Source organism: Rhea pennata, chromosome 9 (assembly GCF_028389875.1).
Source record: "Rhea pennata isolate bPtePen1 chromosome 9, bPtePen1.pri, whole genome shotgun sequence".
Lineage (NCBI taxonomy): Eukaryota > Metazoa > Chordata > Aves > Rheiformes > Rheidae > Rhea > Rhea pennata.
In genome coordinates this window covers 9055132-9076347 of record NC_084671.1, presented here as the reverse complement: position 1 = coordinate 9076347, position 21216 = coordinate 9055132, and the positions used below count along the sequence as shown (strand labels likewise).

The 21216-nt window shown below is 37.8% G+C and overlaps 1 protein-coding gene across 3 annotated transcripts in view; it reads left to right on the top strand.

The window, feature by feature from the left end:
• PEX5L (peroxisomal biogenesis factor 5 like) overlaps positions 1 to 21216 on the top strand; it is a 50125-nt gene that overhangs the window by 17555 nt on the left and 11354 nt on the right. Inside the window, exons 3-7 of one of the 3 annotated variants that reach the window (XM_062582323.1) lie at positions 6686 to 6797; positions 9565 to 9774; positions 11143 to 11266; positions 12454 to 12550; positions 18730 to 18825. In XM_062582323.1, the coding sequence (XP_062438307.1) occupies positions 6686 to 6797; positions 9565 to 9774; positions 11143 to 11266; positions 12454 to 12550; positions 18730 to 18825 (639 nt within the window). Of the gene's footprint in view, positions 1 to 6683; positions 6798 to 9564; positions 9775 to 11142; positions 11267 to 12453; positions 12551 to 18729; positions 18826 to 21216 lie in introns of all 3 variants that reach the window. The other 2 variants (XM_062582325.1, XM_062582324.1) reach the window with 2 other exon arrangements.

Sequence of the window (21216 nt, the reverse complement as noted above, 5' to 3'; positions counted from 1 at the left end):
ATATTGTGTGAAAGTCACTTTTACTGTATGCCCTCTATATTGATTCTCTGTTCTCATGAAAATCAAATATTTGACTGGCATGTCAGTTTTGTTTAGACATAAATTCATAGTAGAGTGACAGAAAAGAATTATGACCCTGGCAAAGGGAGGATGCAAAAAATCAAGTAGTAATCACACTGAACAGCAGATAATAATGAAAGGCAGGTGATTATGAAATACTTGTAGAATTACTGGAAAAGTAGGTGAAGAAAAACATAGCTCATAGAATTTCAACTTTAGCACTAGATTAGTAGGGTTTTTTTTAAAAAAAAGTTCCTTTTCCAAGCCTACCTCAGTGAGCAGAAAATAAGGTATTCCAGCTCTTATCCTGCCAAGATAAGAGCTTTCATAGATGCAACTGAAAGGATAGCATATCTAGAAGTAGTTATATTTTACAGAACAAGAACCTCAGTCTGTAGTTTTTGTTCCCATTTACCAGTTTCTAGAAATAGCTAGTCAGTGGAAATGAATTCATAGATGTTACCTGTTTCCTCTTATCCTAGTGAAGGCCATCAGTGATTACTGTGTGCCAGATAGGTATGGAGAAACTATATCTCTCAAGAAACAACTGCTATATATATATATATATATCATACAAATCAATTACTGATTGAAGTTAATTCATGCTTTAGGAGATATCTCTGATTCAGGTAGAGGAGCAGTATAGCACTAACAAACCAGTTTAATTAACTTACCTGGTTGTCTCACACTAGGAACAGACAAGCTTCTCAGAGCAACAGTCGAAGATACAATTTCTCCACTAGAAAATCAGAGTTAACAGGTTTCTGCTTTCTCCCATGCTGACAATTCATTGCTGCACCATAAGCTTTTTCTAAGTCAGATCAAGTGACTAGTCCAGTTAGCAGCCCAACCACATAACCATTCACTGATGTGGCAGAGGCACAGCACCAGGACTGGTGCCCTAAGGCAGCTTTGCTACACAACTCTAAATGAATTACCCAATAGTAGTTTGGGGCTCCCACAAATAATCCCTTGAGTACCTCAATCAGCTTCAGGTGATAAAATGGGTGGACTCCAACCCAGCTGGCTTGCATACCTAATTACCTCTAAGTTTTAGTTTAGCCTTACTAAAATAAGATCCATATATAGTCAATGGGGAAGCTAGGTGCCTTTGAAAGCCTCCTTGGGGAGAGCCTAAATTAGACAGGCAGGATCTCCCTCTGGAGCTCCTTCCATAGGCATCTACCTTTCCATCGACAGTGGAAGGAATTTAGGCACTTAAATTAAGAGAACTAGTTCACTGTGTGCTCAAAATATAGATGCTAATTAGCAGCCTATGTCTGACTGAATCTCCCCCCAATACAGCTTCCAAGCCAAGTATCTTAAAAATTAATACTATGTAATACCCTACTAACATTAAAAAAAAAAGAAGGGGGGGGGGGAGAATCCAGCATGTACCTGGATTGCAAACAGACCAAAAGTCAGAAATAGAGTAAGAGAGGATTTAAAAAGCTGATGGCAGGACCATACCTTAGTGACAGCTTCAGCATCTTCCAGGATTCATCGCAGCATAACCCCAGCACTGCAGGGAAAGAAAGCAGGCAAAAAAATCCCTGTAGCCCAGAGCAAGGCGCTTGCACGAGGCACAAACGCCGTGCAGCTGTGGCGCTCAGCAAGGAGCCCGTCTTCCCAGCCCTTCCCTGAGCACCTAACCCACTTCCTCTGTGGAAGCACTTCACAGCAGAGCCTTGCTAACACCCTAACACCTTTCTAAAAAAATTTTTTTTGTTTGTTTATTTTAAGTCAGGCAACTGCCTGGATGCTCCATCGCTCTCTGACTGCCATGCAAATTGCGTGTTACAAGCAGAGCAGAAGCGCAGCCATGCTGGCTGCTCCTCACCTACGCGGTCTCACCTTCTCCCTCGCGCAGTGGCGCGCAAAACGCCAAAAGCAGCTCTGCAAGCGGCGCCCGCGTTAAAACCGGGAGCCGAAGGCCTCGGGGCTGAGCGGGAAACAAATTTGTGCAGGCGGGCAGAGCTGCGGCGGTGGCCACAAGCCTGCCCGAGGGGAGGCCGCGGGGACAGGCCCGCGCGCGTCTCCTGGCGAGGTCTGGCCGCGCGGGGTGCTCCCCTCCTGGCGGGGGCGAGGCGCCAGCACGGCCGGGGGTGGCTGCAGGGGGGCCGCGAGGGGAAGAGGCGTCAGGCAGGTGAGCGGGGGCAGCAGCCGCGAGGCCACCCGTGAGGCGCCGCGGCGGAAAGGCGCCGCCGGCCCTCGCTGGTGCTGACGGGCGCCCAGGCCCGGCACCCCTCCTCTCGAGGCTCTCCGAGTGGCGGGGCTGATACCGGTGTCGTTTCGTAGCCAGGGTCTCTCCCCAAGCGCCCAGATCCTCAGTTACGCCTCTAGGAACGACAGAGTACGAGAGCATTAAGCGGGTGAGGCAGGCGCCATTTTCTGCCCTACTGCCTGACCGCACGGGGCAGCTGCGTAAAATAATAGCAGAAACCTGTTACAAAAATTCATTGCAATCTCAAAGGATGACTTTTACATTATCGTGGAGACTTTGCAGACGTATTAGCAGCAGCGAGTATCGCTCCGTGCAAATTTTCAATTTCCTGAAGCTAGAGGAGCGTATTCTAACTAAAATAGATTTTATAAAGAAAAATTAAGTTCTTAGAGATATTATGAGAAATTTATGACCCCCCCCCAGCTATATTACTCTTCATAGGTCAATAACCTCGTGGCGGCGCTCTGCCCAGCTGGGCCACACTGCACGCAGGTTGTGCCGCGAGGGCGGCCGGGGCTCTGTGCCCGGCGGCACCTCCGGAGCCCCGAGCGACGCCGCGCGGCTCCCTGGCCTTCGCGGCGCTCCTCCTGCCCGTCGTGCTCCTCCGCCCGGCAGCGGTGCCAGCCTCGATTCCTGAATGTTTTACAGCGTTCTCCGAGATCCGTCCTGAAAGGCACTTGAGAACCATGAATTATTACTGTAATATAGATAATAGTTTTCATCTTATGAATGTTTTATTACGCTGCTCCAAATTCATGCCTGATGTAGCTCTAATAACTTGAGAGTTAAAACTGGGGGGAATTTGCCCCAGCACTTGAGGCAGAGGACTCACCAAATGGCATTGCCTACACAGCCAAGCCAGAAACCTGCCCCGCGGCCCGCTTACCTGCCCCAAAACATCAGCTCGTGGCATTCTTTAAACTCTCTGAGGTCCCACATGTCGTGAAATGCCTGCTTCATGTCAAAACTATGTATCTAGTATGTTATATTGCTATACATAGGTAGGTTGTCTTTACTAAGAATTAGCAGACTTGATCATGTTTTTCTTTTTTTTTTTTTTAACCTGTTTTGACCTAGATATTGCAGTTGAAGGCAGGTTATTTTTCCCAGGAATAATCCTTATAATAAGATATTCCTACAGCTTTGAGTTGTTAGTCATGGGAGCGTAGCGCAGAGAACTGGAAGGGATCTTCTGTGCCACAGTCTGCTTCTCAAAAGCAACCCCATCATAAAAAGCCACGTAGAAAGCTTATCACGCACCTTTTTACACAACTGGGCGTTCTGACCCCCTACCCTAAAAAGAGACTGTTCATACACTTTACTGCTATGGAAGTTAGACAGATTCATCTAATTTCCAGGCAAAATCTATTCATGGCCATTTTATATAATTTTGTTCCTGTGCCAGCCTTCTTCAAATAGTTGGAAAAGCTTTTCTGAAGTGTCGTTTAACCCTCCCTGTCCTTTTATGTGTACGTGAAGAAGAATTATATTCCTACTCAATCTTCATTTTGTTAGCCTAAACAAGTCCACCAGTTTCAGTCTCCCTGTGCAGTGGGCTCTGGATTCATCCCATCATCTGGGCGGCCACCTCTGAGGAGTTTAGTGGGTACATTCACAGGGCAAGTGTGCCAGAGTGAACCTATTTGTTTTCTCCTGAAACAAAAATGCTGCAGATGCAGCAGAAAGATGGAACAACTTAGCGAAAATTAACTTGGCATTTGCTGACAAAACTTATAATGAAGAAGTGGAAAAAGCCATCAATCTTTATTTTGATGATAACATTTTTATCAAGGGACTGAAAGCAATGCACGGCTAGTACCAGACTAACAAAAGCCTATTGCTGACCAGATCTCCCTTAGATAAACAACCTAATAGAGAAATGACTGGGTATATGGCAGCCAGCTGTGAGAAAAAAGAAGTATTTGCCAGATATCTGCTACCTGAACCTTGGAGAAATTCAGATCTATTTGGATTATAGTCCTTCCCCCATCCACGATTTTAATCTTCAGCATTACTACTGCTCCTCCCAGAGTTTATCCTCTTACCCTCCCAGTAGATTTGCAATAAACTGTCTCTCCAACTGGTTTTCACATCTTCTGGTTTTTGCTGTCTCGTTAGTGATCTTGACTGTTTTGCTTCTCATAGTCCTTCTTCCCTCCCTTCTCCCTCCATTCTTTCTTATTAAAGAAAAGTTCCATGAAATGTAATGAGAAATTTGATAAGCATCCAAATCCTACATAATAATGTACCCAATAGCACCTTTAAAGATATGGGTACTACAACAATAGTATTTCCTGTGAAGTTTTTGTATTTACAGTGATTCCTATAAAACCTATAGAACCTCTGCGTTTATTCCTCCCAGATGGCAGCCGACTTTTCTTTAATGTCACAAAGTAAATCATTGAAGATCCAGCTGATCTATTGGCTTTCACAATCCTTCTGCTGGATGTCACATTCACCAGGGTATGTAACTTCACCACTGCAAAAGTCCAGCAGCTGTTACTAATGCTGGCTCCTGCAATATGATGAGTAAATGCAAGAGGGAGAATGTACTGGAGTAATTCTGGCTGATTTATGAAGCTAATCACAGAGAAACAAACTTTTAAACTATTAAGAGTAGTTTGGATAAGGATTAACTAGGCAGCCACCTTCATTTTTTTCACCAATAGAAATGATTAAAATACTATCACCAAATTGTAGTTAGAAAAATACACGCGTTGAGTATGCAGAGACATACTAGGTACTTGTAAGTCTTAATATCAATATTAGATAAAAGTATACCTCTGGAGATAGTGTGGGCAAGTAGAGCCACCTTTAATGAAAATCAAAGGTGTGCAGCTGATATAAACACAATTTCCAATCAAACATTAAGATTTACCAAATTTAGCAAGTAACTTCTGGGTTTTGAATGAGACATGAGGCTGAGTGATTAATTTGGAAAGAGTTATAAAACACAAGATTAATTCCCTTGTAATGTGCATCTGCATTCTGGTTTTAGCATAAGCAGAATTAGAGTTTGGGAAGCTGCATCATTGCTAGATTTCTCAAGGAACTGCACACATTTGCACGTTCTGCTACACACAGTTGGGCAAGCAATCACTCATCTGTCTTCCATGTTACTCATGTAAATTGCTATTTCAGTGCAAAAATATAAAGTTCTAGGCATCTGAATGACTGCACATATTATAAAATCAGCTGGGTTTGGGTACCAGCAAAAATGTTTGACACACCAAAATAACAAACATGCTCTTTTTTATTTTAACAGCTCTGCTATTTACTAGGGACTTTGTAATAAAAAAATCAAGTGCCTTACAACACTAAATGTAATCTCTTTTGCTGGATTAAGTTTAGAGGCAATTCTGGCATAGCTAAATGCCTATTAAGAGAGGTCAAATGAGGATGAGTTTGCCAGCATCCTAAATTTAAAAGTTCAACTGAGAGAAAGTTTTGAAAATTCAACATTGGAAAAGCAGAGAAAAGGGAAGAGAGAGGAGGAAGAGAGGAGAGAAGATAAAAGTAAAGCTGAAAGAGTTCCAGATAAAAGAAACAGGCAGAGGGAAAACACATTTTCCCGTTATTAAAGAAAAAGTAACTGCAGGCCACACCATCAGATGTCATCCAGCGATGTCAGCTTAGGCCTTGATCCTCCAAACGATCAGGGATAGATTGCAGAGAGGGTACTTTAATTTTTGAGACTATTTTGCTGTTTAATCCCTAATATGTGAAATAGCCTGTAATATAGAGATTCCTTTTAGGTAGCAGAAAATCAACACATTCGTGCAATTACAATAAAAAGGAAAACTGCTCATAAATACAAAGTCTTCGCACAATCAGAACTCATCCAGGAAGTTCATGAATTCACCAGGGTCCATCCATTGTCATTCATATGTCTTTGCATTGCAGAGAAGTGTCTTATGTCTCAGCGGGTTATTGTTTAATGGGCTAATGCACATTTTCTGTATGAAATGGTGCTGTGGAAGTTCTGTGGAGGAATATATAACTGGTAAAAAAATTAGTACTTCCAAAAACTAAAAAAATCTCTACTTAGTATCTTGGTGATAGAGAAGGCCAACTTCAACCATTGATTTCAAGGGAGTTATATCAGGCCTTTAATATTTTAGCCCCAAAGCAATATTACATGATACATGCTACAGAAGAATCACTTAGCTGCTTTATTTTTGTGCAGTTTGCAAAATTGGAATAAAATTTTGCCCAAAAAGAGCAGCTGAAGTTTTTAATTCTGAGCACAGAGCTATTTGTACATCTCCTAATTGATACATGTTACTCTATCTCACAACCAAAAATAAAGCACATTATATTGTAAGATCTTTTTTAAAAAAATATTGCTTTAAATTCTGCATCCAAACAATGCTCTTTGACTCTGTAATTTTTTGTTGCTAGCTGGTGAATGAGCAACAAGAAAGCAGACCCCTTCTGAGCCCCTCCATTGATGACTTTCTCTGTGAAACTAAACCAGAAGCTGTTGCAAGGCCTGTAACATCAAATACAGCAGGTAACCAAAATTCTTTATTACCTCTCAATAGGGAAAAAAATTTCCGTTTCATCTTAATTCTAGTACTTTTTGTCAAGTGATTTCTTTTGGTCTCTTAAAAAGATTTGTTACTATTTTCACAAAATTACAAACTGGTCTTAAACTATGAATTGACTAATCTATTACTAGAAAAACTTTGTTCATTACATTTAAATGCAAATCTGTTGAGATCCAAATCACATGTTTTCTAGCAGATTTTCAGTGCTGGGAAAAAGGGAACCTGTTTAAGTTCAACAGGGAGAACATACCAGCTCAGCAAATCCTCATTCTGTTGTTTTTACAAAACTTTAACCCACGGATAAGCAACATTTAAGTCAGTTTTTAATTGGATCCATTCCTTATTTTAGGAAGATTTGCTTTAATAAAAAATTGGATGAAATGTCAGGGGACAGAAAATAGCTATCAAAAGAATATATCCAGCCTACATTCTACGTACTGAAAAGAATACATTTATTGCTGGTTTCAGAGGTTTTATTAATGAAAGGATCTAATAAATTTCTTAGCTGCTTTGTGATTCGGTGAGACAGTAAAACAGATATAAAAAAGAAAGAGAGAATCCTGAATGCATTCTGAATTAAGAAAGATATATTGTGTTTTAGAAGTGTTTTTAGAAATTGGCCTCCTATTAAGTGTTTGTGCAAAGGTAATCAAAGCAGTAGAGCTGGTCACCTGAGAAAAAATATAGTTAATAGCACTATTATGTTCTATTGCTATCTCTTAATCTAATAAAACTTGACTTGTTAGAAGCCATCTAATTAAAATCTATATACATGCAAATTATTTAAAAGAATAATTATCAGTGGTGTGATTATCTTCACATCTAATTAATAGGCATCTCAAGCAAAATGAAGGTTTTAATAACAAAAACTGGAACATTGAATTAAATGAAGAATTGTAAATACTATTTTTCTATTGATATAGCTAAAGAATACAGGGATGAATATAAATACTTCAGGTCATTTAAGAGTTTTATTTGTTGTAAAAAATGTAAGTATCTGTAGCTCCTATATCTAGCAGATTTGGGGATGGCTAATCACATTTTTAATCAACAAAATTATACTTTGTTGTTCTGTGAAGATTGGTGAAGTTCAATGATTTACCAAGAACACAGACGAAGCACTGCAAGTGATTATACAGAATGATCTGTCAAAAACACCTACCCTATAGGCCAATAAAAAAGGAGTTTTGCTATGCTTTATGAGCTATATAATTTAAAATGTTACTTTTTAAACAACTAGCAAGTGAAAAAAACAGACTGAAGCATGCCTTATATACTGACATAATCCAATAATAGAGATATCAATAGATTTTATTATCATATCTGTCAATGTTTATCCCCCAAAAGACAGAAAAAAACAAGCAGCAACAGTAGACACAATTTCTTAGCGTACTGTTACTCCTTTTTGATCTAAAACTAGGCAAATTTGGGGCAATTCATATTGTTTCCAGGAGAAGAAAATTTCGTTATAATCTTCTGTGCTATAGTCTTTTGTTATTTCTTGGGCATGTCTTGTTAATTATAAAAATATTTAGTGTTCTGTTTCTTTCAATACAACAAAAATCTTTGCTGTCACAATCTCAAGCCCCTTCCAGTCAGCCTGTAGTCTCACAGCTCTCTCTTTCTAAGGATCGTTTTCAGAGTGCTAGGTCTGACTATGTTTGCAGCTTTTCTAGCCTGACTGCTTCTTCCTTACCTTTCACATGTTTTCTGCCTCATACAGACACAGCCTTCAGAAAACAGTGACATCTACTGTTCTTTGTCACCTTTTAACCCATGGGCAAACGCTAATTAGGTCTTGTTTTCTCCAGTTCCTTTCTCAACTATAAAAAGATTAATTTGCGTTAACTCTGGAATTACTTTTTGTCCAGCAATATGTTCCAGTATTTGTGATGGAGTCTGCTTCTATATACAGTTCTCTTACATTACTGACAGAAAACACATTTTAGGCTATGATTTTTAGAGAAGCATAAGAGAGGCCAATTTCTCAATGAACTAATGAGAGCTAAGCATCCAAATCTCCTCTGTAGTTTTTAAGCTTTGTCCAGAAACACTGAGAATACAAATATCATATCATTTTTACCATAGATGAATAGTTCTAGGAAACTAAGATGAGTTGCATGAGTAGGACAAGAAAGATTGGTTCAGAGCATTATTTCTTCAGGAATATTTTTTTAAAGATATTTTAAATGATTGTTTAATAAAAATAATTAAATATAATTTAGCATCTCTGAAAAACATTTCTGAATGTGAAATGTTAGAGACAGGGGTCCATGCCTTACTTTTTTTTCCTTAATGGCATGTGGCATATCAGTAGTATCCTAAGCAGCTGTTACTACTACCTGATAAGCTATTAAGACTGAATCATATCTTATCTGCAAGCTCAGTTTTACTGGAAACTCCCCTATCATAAGAAAAGCTGTGGACTAAGATTTTCAAAAGTGACTAGTTATTTGCAATACCTAAGAAGATTTCTTAAGAGAACCCAATTTTCAGAGGGAAAGCCTTTTATGCAAATCAGGTATTCTTAAACTGAATCAAGTTAAGCACCTAAAATTACCAGTCATTTTTGAATATGCTAGCCATCATCTTTAGTCAGGAGATAAACACTCACTATAGTCAAATGCAGATACATTAACTTAGTAATTTCTTTTCCAATTAAAATATAGATTAACAAATGTGAGCTATTTGAATTAAAACAACATTGAATTCTAACATTTTGTCTCTAAGTGTTATCAACAGCTTTGGATCTCTTGGATCTTAGTGAACCTGTCTTACAAACCCAAAACAAAGCAAAGAAATCAGAGAATGCATCAAGAGGTGAAGGTTTAAAAGCTTCAACCCACAGAAAGAAGACAGACAATTCTGACCTTATCAATGTGGATACTGAGCAGAAAGTCCAGACTGTTAGAGTTTCAGACAAGTCTTCACTAGATTTAGGTAAGAGTGTAGTTATTTTATCAGTGCTACACAGCCTTACTTAGCACAAATTCCTCCTTGTTACTATCACAAAATAACAAGAAAGACCAGAATTTTCATTTCATCACACTTTAGCAGGGACTGTAAACTTTGTTCCACATTGTAAACCACTGTCATTGGAAGCACATTTTGCCAACAACTTGAAAATTCTACTGTTGGGGGTGATGTAAAGGATACTTGGGGAAGAGTATCTATTTACTATTTTTGATACCATTTACTACAGATTTAATACACCTCTCTCATGAAGATGCATCTTCTTTCGTCATTTCTATACCTTTGTCATTATAGCTACTAAGTTTTCAGTAAATGTGCAAATGAAGATTTGCATCTACCTGAATGGGTTTTTTCAAAAGAAGAGTTTAAGCATGGTCAATAAAATAGTAGAAGAATCTATAGAGGTATCAGGAGAGGCTGGACTAGGCCCCAACGCAGAGGCAGCACACGTTGGGTGTCCTTTTCAGAACGGCAGATGTCAAAAATACACATACTATTTGTAACATAGTGCTTTATCTAGACATACCAGAGGAAAAAAAGTTCCACTCTTGACAGAAGAGCTTGGTTCATGCAGATTGAAAAAAAAAAAAAAAGAAAAAAAAGAAAGAAAAGCACCAGCACAACTTGATATCTTGTCAAGCACGATCCACAGATGAGCTTTGGAAAAGGTGAATTTAATTCAGTTACATCCAAAAGGAATGACTTGCATTTCAAATGAGAAATTTGCAAGGTAAATATAATTTATATCAAGGTAGCAACATTTACATTCATCAACATAGAAGCTGTGTTGCAGGCAGACATAGGAGTAAGTAATACCAGTTGCCTACGCAGTCATTTTTACATGGTAGTCACTAGAAGAAGCTATATTCTCACAAATTGACCTAGTTTTTTAATTAGAAAATTGAAAATACTGAATATTATCACAGAGCAATTATAATTTTATCATCAGATATAAATTATATATAAATCACTGGCTTTAAGTCAAGAGTTCTAGTCAGATTCTGACTATCAATGCTTCATTTTTTTTATCATCAGATATAAATTATATATAAATCACTGGCTTTAAGTCAAGAGTTCCAGTCAGATTCTGACTATCAATGCTTTATTTTATGGCCATTAAAATCTAGATTTAGAAAAATGATGCTAATTCTCAAGTATTTTCAGAGTATTTCTGCTAGAAAGCTGTACAACATTTTTGCAGATTGGACTTTAATTAAAACATTCTTTCATAACTTAGCTTCACAATTTCCTCTACAACTTACATTTAACAGAAGAGAGAAAATTTTCTGCAGTAGATTCTGTAACAAATCTATGTTTTCTTTTCTTGTTTTTCAGTTGATATTCAGACACAGCTAGAAAAATGGGATGAGGTGAATTTTCATGGAGACAGGAGCAGCAAGGGCCACCCATCTACAGAGCGAACATCATCATCCAGAGCTCCATCAAAAGAGCTTTTATGGTACAACATTTTTCTTTCTTTACAAAAATATTTCTAGTCCAGTTCTCTTAATTTACAGAAATGACAGCTTTATGCCAAGTCATAATTTCATTGAATCTCTTATGATTACATTAACAGTGTTCAGGTAGACATTTTAGACTGTTATAAGCAAGTGCACCATAAAATTACATTTTCCCAGCAATTTTTAAAGTTTTGAAAAGTAGCACATGCAATTACTAAATAAATAGTGGCGAGAATTCCACAGGCAGATACAGTGATCTAAAAAAAAAAACTAGAAAAATGTGAATAAAATGGGTAAAATAGGATACTTCGCAGTGATTTGTCTATCACTGGCTGTCCAGTGAAAATTCTTTGGCATCAAGAGGGCAGAAGTTGTGTGTATTACTGGATGAGGCACAAGAAAGTATCCAAGCCAAGTACTGCCTTTCTCACACTGTTCAGGTGAAGTTGCAGATGGTATAAATGAGGGCAGAACTGGGCTTCACCTTTCAGAACAGTTCATGCATTGCTTAATTCTGCTGCCTTCTTGGTGTGTGAGCTACAGTCATTCTCTACATTATGCATAAGCATAATTAGCATTAGCATTGTCATACACTTGAACCAGTTTTCTGTCCAACTGATACTGAGCTTCTACCTTTCCCCCTGCCTATTATCCGAGTGTTTCATTAGCTGCAAGTTTTGTACAAGAGTTTTGGTCAGTTTACCTGATTGTTCTTCAGGATTTCATTTTCTAAGAAAGAAAAATATTACGAAATCATGCCACAAAAAAGTGCATGAGCCAAGTTGAAGTTGTGTGTTATGGTGGATGATTCTCAGCCACTGACTCCTGTTACGGTCTTGTGACATTGCCTAATCTTTGTGAGCCTTGTTTTCCTTTGCTATGAAATTGAAGTATAGTGGCACAGGCAAAGTGTTGAATCTATTATACTTGTTTCATACCAATAGACATCCAGGGCTCTACTGGTGAATCAGGCCCAACTCTGTTCTGTTGTATTGGCTAGTGTCTGCATGGGACTGAAAAGCATAGCAGTGGGAATACTGAGATGGGCGCAGGCACTTTTGATATCTGCGAGTTAAAGAATTCAGCTAAAAAATAGCCCAATTAGTCAGTGTATGCTTATGAAACTGGCAGACAGAAGGCAGTGTTTTTAGCATGCACTGATGAATATGTAATGCATTATTTATAGGTCCACGGAAAACAGATCACAGTCTGAGCTGACTAATGTCAAGAGTGCCTTGGATTCTGATTCCACATCAGATTTAGAACTAGCACCTGCAACACAGGTAAGATGATTTAGCAGATTCAGTAACACAAAAAAAGCAAATGGAAACTGTCCCACTGGCTAACTGTTCACATTCTGGAAGAACTATTTAACAGATATTTTCAGGATCATCAGTTAAAAGACTCATATAGCTGAATTTTCACACAGCTTCCAAATTAAGGTTTTAGGAAACTGAAATAACTCTGTCAGCATCTCAGCATTCAATATTTAATGCTGCAGTGAACTGTGACCCTCCTGTACAGAAGAAAGACTTCAAACTAGAATTTGCAGCAGCATCTTTCCCTTCCTTCAGTTCTGAAATTCTAACCTCTAATGCTTCCCTCTGCTTGTTAGATACATTTTCTCAAGGTCTCTTGGTCAACTGAGAATCCCCAGAATTGGGAAACTGCTAAGGAATACAGGAAGCAATCCTTAGGCCAATGCTCATTAGCAGTTCATCTCCACAGGTAGGGTTGCAGTGTGGTCACACGAATTTTTCCTGCTAAAAAAATAACTTTAATATGGTGGGCTGCAGACTGAAGGTTTGTAGATTTTTCCTCATTTTAGTGTCATATGGTATATTGGACAGGACTTTCTAGAAGTGATTATGGTGTATATAAAAATATATATATATATATGTGTGTGTGTGTACAAACATACATTTATATATGCATTCACATAGTTCAGGCTGCTTTTCTGCTTTTTATTTCTTAACTGAACAATTTCAAGTTCAGTCAATGCCACTGGCCGGGAGGAGAGAAAGTTGTTTGGTGGATTCACTTTTAGTTGAAAATAATTTTCTTCTCTTCCACTGCTATTTTTTGGCCTGGTCTTCAAAACCTTTTTGTCAGAAGGAAAATCAGGAAATTAATGCAAATGAATAGCCCCATTTCGAAAATGGAAGAATGAGACACCAATATTCTAAGTGTCTTTCCTGAGATCATGTGGCAGGTTTTGCAGAAACAGAAAATAGAACCCAGTTCTCAGGATCCATTCCTGTGTTTGGATTAGGGAATAATCCTCCTTTCCTGCCCTGCTGTCTCTACAAACAGGCTGTTTTTCCCCTTTGGAAATCCTAGCTCCAATTCATGAAATATAGAAGGGAAATCTTCCCTTTCTATACAGTAGATTTATGCAGCTTTGTAATGGAAAAAATACTATTTCATAGTATAGTCCATTTGCATGGACAGCATGTTTCCACACGCTTTGTTCAGCTTATTTTTAGATATCCCTAGACTCTTTTTAGGAGGATATTCCTCAGCCTAATAAATCTAAATGTCAGGGAGCTTATGTTCAACCTAGATGTGTGTAAATCAAGCAGACAGTCACAGCATTTAATTTCTGTGGCCTTCTGTAAAAGCAATTGCAGATCTATATAACATCTCTATTTTATAGGGTCTCTTACCAATTTCTCTTCCAGTAGAAAAACTGTGGAAGCAAAAATCTCCATTTTTAATTCAGTATAGGTTCAGTCAGTTCAGACTCCATTCAGTTTGGTAAAATGGCTGGTATATCAAGACAAAAAAATTTTAAGTTGAATTGACCATCTTGAAACATAAGTAGAGTATAAAATTCTTACCTATTAGCCAAGTATATTTTTTATGCTTTGTTTTATCATTTCTCATAAGCAGCACTTTTTTCAATCTTGTGACCTACTCAAGTCATGAAACGTTGTTGAGCTGTTAATTAGTAGTACGAACAACTGACCTGAAGACCACCTTCTGAGACCGCCTTCTTATTCTTGATAGTCTACCAAGAAATTTAGTATTTTCAACCAGTTTATGCTTGGACTGTCAAAGTTGTCACTTCCCAACAACCAGGCTCATCTGTCTTGACAGAGTTCTTAATAGCCTGCTTGTAAAAGAAATCACATTCAAGCTTTTATCAAAGCATACATTTTCCATATTTTGTCCTCTATTGATCTTGCCTACCTCATTTAAGTGTAATGTTCACATACGCAACAGATCCTGCCATACCCTAAAGCTTTTATCTTGTAAAACTTGCTGCAGTTTGCCATCAGCAATTTCTGAGACAATCACCTTCATCATTCATTTTTGACATGTTAACTTTAGTTCCTCAAAGTGAAAAGCTAAGTAAATGCTTCAAATTTTCATACTGGCATTAAAGATATGCAGTCTTCTTAACCATTTATACAAATACAAAATTACAAAGGTAAGCTTTGAATTAACAAAGAAAAAAATAATTTGAAGGCTGGAATGGGCAGTAGCAAGGTAGCTGTCATTGAATGTTGCCTTCTTCCTTCTCAATATTCTGCTCACAGCATATGCTACCCAATATTAACTTTTAAAATGTATTTGCCCAAGCATCTTTGTTGTTCCTTTTATTGGCCACCCTGGACCAGTTAAAGGTTTTATTGGCACTGAGATATCCTGCAGTATTTGGGGTTTATTGAAGATTTATTTTCTCTTTGATAATTACAAACTGCAGTGGTGGATAATGTTTTTAGTATGTTAATTGTGCAAGTATAAATTCTCCTCATGTTTGCACACCCTAACCACAATTTCAAACTTGAGCCTCTCACTCAGGACATTCTAGATGTTTTATTGAGCACTCAGAGTGCATAAATAGACACCCTGCCATACTAGAAAAATGTACCTAATTCTTTTACCTCAATACTCTTAGGCCAAGATATAGCCCAAAGCTTGTAGACTTTGAAATTTTTAGTTTCACACAGCAATATTTAGACTACATAATTTACTCTCCACTTTTCCCAAATAGCTGTGATAAGACTAACAGGCCCAGCTCTTCTTGGATGTGCCAATTACTCTAACAAAATGAGGAGTTACCAGGGTGAGATTTAGCTCATTACTTGAAAACCTGCTCAAAAGTTAAGACTACAATTTAAGCCTCTCACCAACAGTTAAGGTCCAACAGCACATAAGCAGACAACAAGTGCAGGAAAGTGTGCGCAAATGCATTGGAATGGAAGATTTTGTCCCTGAAGACAGCAGCCAGTGATCAGCTACAGCACCTCCGCTGTAGAGTGGTGAGCATATCAAACCGCAGCGTATGCAGACTGTCCATGCCTCAGACATGCCCATTCCACCCTGACCCATACCCCACCTCGGGCTCCCCTTAGCAGATGTGACTGCAGAGTCCCACTCCATCATCGGCTGGAGATAGGAAGTTCTTCAGTGCTGGCACTCCATTCCCATCCCCCGTCTTCCCACACTAATGAAAGGCAGCATGTCTATTATATACGGGGTCTTTCATTTCTGAATATCACAACTCAGAATACGACTCTGCATTGTCTATATGTGAAGGCAGCTTATGGAGGTTTTGTCAATAACATCTTTTTTCCCTTCTGGCTGAGGGCAGCTGTGCGTTTAATGGAGGAGAAGGTGTATTTGTGTAGGGATTACTATGGGGGAATGCGTGTGCTCCAACATGTGGCAGAGGAAAGGATGTCTGCGCTTCTTTCTCCTCTTCCCTTTTCCCTTCCAGTGCTTCAGCGAGGTCACGCTCCCCTTCTAGAGACTAATCAATCTGAAAACAATGATTTACAATATTGTTTTTGACCTATTACAGTAAGAAATTACAGTCACTGGAAAAAAAAAGATTCAAAAGGTAATCAAACTTTTTGCAGGAGTCAACTCCTAAATAACGAAACAGCTAGGAACATAATTAATGTCTGTCAACATAGTTTTGTGTCAAGAAAACTCAAATTTATTCTTTGATCAGATTGTAAGTTTAGTTGATAAATGTTGCTGTGTGATCTTCTGCAAGATGTATGACTTAGCACACCATATTCTGCTTTATAAATTAGCATCATGCAGTTTGAATAAAGCAGTATTAAATGGATTAAAAATGGCTAACTTCTCAGGAAGAGCAGTGATTTACCAGGTATCATATTCACATGGGAGTTTTCTTCTTTGATTCCAAAGAGAAACTGTGATCTTCGATATTAATGATCTAAAGTAAATATGTCAATAAATATGTAAGTCATTCCTAATGAAATTTACACAAGACACAAAGGATGAATAAAAAAAATATATACACAAGAGAGACATAAAAATGACCTGGTGATCAAGACACCTGTATAGATACATATTCTAATACAGTCACTTTCAGACTGAGAATGCAGGCTCTACATACAGCAGGATGCTGAAAAGCAGTTCTGGAAAGGATCCATGGCTCATAGTATTCAAAAACGTCAACATGAGCTCCCTGTGCAATACTGTAACAAGAAGAGCATATATAAACATGCAAAATCAGTGGATCATATATATATGTCTATATAGGAGACTTCTGTATACAATATGGACAAGATGGATGCTGGAATACAGTACTCACTTTTGCTGTCTGTATTGTAAAATGGCTATAAAAATTAAAGAGGGTGAGTAAAAAAGCCACAAAAAAGGTTGAAATCTGAATAAAATGCCTCATAATAAGATATTTAAGATCTGAGTTTCTTTGGGTCATTAAAAGACAATTAAAAGATGATTTCAGTCATGAGTATATTTGCACAGAGAAAATAACAGGTACTAAAAAGTGTTTTAAACTACTGGAGAAAGAACAAGAATTGATAGCTGGAAATGGAAGCCAGAGAAGTTAAAAGTAATAAGGGAAGCAAGGAGGGCAATTAAACAAATTTCCAAACAAGGTGATAAGATTACAGTCTCTTGGTAGTTTCAAATTAAATCCAGGCACTTTTCTCAATGACATATTCCAGGCAACCTCAATTTACTCTCTGTGGAATGTCAGGTTCCTCTTATAGATGTCTGAGTGATAGATACAGTTGTGTGATAATATAGACAAATTGACTGTTTGAACCAGTCATCTCTTCTGCCCTAAATTCTGTTAATCAATAAAGTATAGGTTTTGTATACATGGATTGTTTTTTGATACATTTTCAATGACATCCTGAAATCTCCTACTGCCCTTTTCAAAAGCAAAACAAAAATATAGTTGCTAAACAACATAAAACACCGGTGGCAGATGTGAAAACAGAAACAGCGTATCCTGACTCCTCAGTGTGGGCCTTTCCTCAAACCCTCTGTTTTATGCTACTTTGCAAGTCCAGAAGCCAGCACAGAACATAAAACAATGCACAGGGCGCCCTTCTTTGTCAAACACTTCCCACAGAATTTGTGCTGTTCAACCCAATATACATTTCATTCATTAATCTCTACCCGAAAACCTGAAGATTCAGGAACAAAACAGACACTTTAGGGCTAGACTGAGAAAGGAATGTCATCTTTCTAATTTAAGAAAGTGTAATGCACACACAGACATGCATGGTCTGGCTATGCATTGTATATGTATATGAACATCTAGGCATGTGCAACAGGGCACATTCCAACATTGCAGAAACAGCCCAGTGAATCTGAAGTGAGAAAAATTATTCCTTATAGGAATATAGTTCACTGTAATTGAATATTACAAGTACAGTCAGAAATATAATCACATAAATTAATGCAATTGAGACCATGGGCAGGCAAACGGCTAATGAGTGTAACCTCTGACAAACACAAGGGAAGAGCTCAGCAGTCAGAGCTGTATTTCACAAGGCTCAGCCACTTTCTGCTTTTCCTTGCCATCCCGCAACACTGTTTGGTTTTGTACTATGCCTTTTGTACAATAAAATAAAAGAGTAGGCAGAAACTGGTTAGGTGCGTTTCTAAGGGGAATAACTGCAAGTAAGGCATAGAAAAGAGAGCTACTAATTGGAAAAAATGAATGATTTATCCCTTCAGTGAAATTCATAACAAATCTGGCTCTCCAATGCAATCTCAAACTAGAATCTGAAAGAGAAACACAAACTACTCAGGGAAAATTAGATGCTTTCTTCTTGGAGCATAGTGAATGGAATGCATTGCCACCATCAAAATAGAGCAGTAGAAATAATCAAGGTTAAATTCCTAATTAAAAAAGCCAGCTATTCCCTTCTTAGCCCAACTTCTGCACTGTCTTTTCTTGAATATCTCTTTAGCTGTCTTTAACGCTTGTAAATTTTGAGGGAAAACTCTGGAGAAGATAAATTACTCTGCTGACTATGAGGAATGATCCCTGCTACAATGTGAGAGAGAATTAGGAGGAATTCATGCAGGGACAGAACTAGCTTTGCCCAAGATAAGGGCCACTTTTGGCTCTAGACAATTAAGGGTAGGAAATAACTCAGAAATTTGAAATAGAGTATATCATCCTTTTCTGATTTATTCTATTTTTTCCTTTTTTTAGGCACGATCAACTAAGGAGCAGCGTTGGGGAGGGCCTCTCCTCTCTAGAAATCACTCTTTGGAGGAAGAATTTGAAAGAGCAAAGGCAGCTGTTGAGGTATTCCTTTTTTTTTTTTTTTTTTTTTTTTTCCTCATTTTCAATTAATGTTCAGTGGATTGCATATTCATCTTGCAGCACTGGTAGAAGAGAAAGCTTTGGCTAGATTATTCAAAACGGAGAAAAAGATACATTTCACGCAATTACTCATTTAAAATAGCAATTTCTCCCTTAACAAAAAATAGAACCTTTGATATAAATAGAGATATGCCAGAACCAATTTTATAAGCTAGATTTTATCTTACTGTACTGGGTGAAGAAAAATTCCCCATAAATGTAACTGCTTTTATATTCGATACATGAGTGAAAAAAAATTTTCCCAGTGACTAAACGTGCACAGTCAGTTATTTCAGCTCAGGATAGGCAGGATGGGAGTCTGAACTCAGACATATACCAAGTCTTTTCATCCACACAGAAACTGCAATTCAGAATCTTTTATAAACAGAATAATTACTTGCTGTAATGGATGAGTAAATTTGCAGCAGTAACCATGCACCAATGCATTTTTATAAATAATAGTATAAAGTTAAGTATAGAAGTATTCTCTTTTCCAGATACATGGATTTAGTTCAAAAAGGTGCAGGTATTCTGCTAGTTCTCCTATTACAATTCTGTTTTTCCCTAACTTGCACTTTCCTAACATAAAAAAGGCTCTTAAGTGTCCAGTACCAGCGCTGCCAATTGAAATCCCGAATGTGTTTGGAGACAAGGTACCTTACAGCTTTTTTTGACAGAAGTCAATGAAGATAAAGATAGAGCCACTGATCTTGAGCATAATATCATCTCGGGTTCAGTCAGTAACCCTTCAAAACCCCATCCCCACAAACAGCCAAGACAGCTGCATCCTCCTGAGGACAAAATCCAGGCAGAAGTACACAACAGCCAATACAATAAGTTTTTTAATGGGAAGGATGTAGCTGTGAAATTGCCTCCTCAAATATAATTATTTTTAGTGTGTCCTTCAGCCTTGCTAGCTTCCAAATGTCTAAGAAACTTGGAAGAAGTTTGGATTTAGATATAGATTTTAGTGGTTGTATCTAACTTGAGTTTTGTACCATTGTAATTCTAGTGTTGTTATTTGAATTATTTATTCTAGATGAATACTTGTTTACTGAAAACAAAAGTAGAGCCAAATCATATACTGGCTTCTAACTAGCAATGAAACACCTCATTTAAGAAGTTAATTTAATTTTCAGAGTTTGTTCATAATGTGATAAAGTAAGACTGAGGAGTTTCTACCATTATTTCATAGAATCCTGCTACTTGTAAAGCAGTTCTTGGCTCAGCTAAAATGCTAAAATGAACACAATCAGTAGTAAGTGAGCTGTTTTATAAACTGTAAACTGAATGCCTTTCTCTTGTATTTTTTGAGTGCATCAGTTTTCCTGGTCAAATAGATTCTTTATAAACAACTGCTGGTGATGCACAATAGGTTTTATGTTGCATATCATACACATTTATTACTGGTAGGAAAGGAGAGACTTGCTTTCAGATTGCCACTGTTGAACATTCTCTAGACATTCCTAATTGCATTGCAGACTGATTCTTAAGGTAGGACATATTGTGGTGTAATTTGTGATTCAGGCACAGGGAATTTGATATTATCTGCATTATAGTTAGTGGTAAAGCAAGTGGTGTCACTACTCTCGCAATGGGCAGAAACTATGTGTAATGCAAAGTTCCTAGACATTCAACAGAAAAAGACGTATGTTAAGACTAATAACAGATTACAAGACATTACTGAATTTCTTTACAGAGTAAAGTAGGGAGAAGAATATATTGTAAAACAAGCCTGCACATTAAAAAGGTCACTCTGAGGCAACAAAGACAGATTATTAAAATGCTTTAATGTAATCTGGAAAACAGCTATTAAAGAGAATCTAATTAAATGTTTCCCCAACTGTGTAGCTGGCAGTCTAAGTAATTCCTTCTGCTTAAAATAGAAACTTGTACCAGGTAGTTAAAATGTAAAGGAAAGGATGCTTCAAGACCTCATACAGCAGTTATTTTCATTTGCATATGAAAAGAATTGAATTTTCATCCTGGCCAAAATGTAGTGGTAAGAAGGGTAGAGTGATTGAAATAAATTGCAGCCCATCTCAGAAAGATTAATGCTTTCTTAAGAAGAGAATAGATACAGTTCAAAAATTCATCTTTTAGGCTTTGGATGTTTCTGGTATAGTCTTCAATTGAGAAAGCTCCAAGTGGTAAGATTAGCCAGAAACCTGATCAGGAAAAGGATGCAAATCTCAGGTTCTTTGTGGCCTATTTTGAAAGGAATTAATTAACAATTCAGTAAATTAAGATGCCAAATGATCCTCCACCCAGTATTCACTTTAGAGCTTTGGGAATGGTTTTAAGATGTCAAACCCTGAGATTAATGAAGATCTG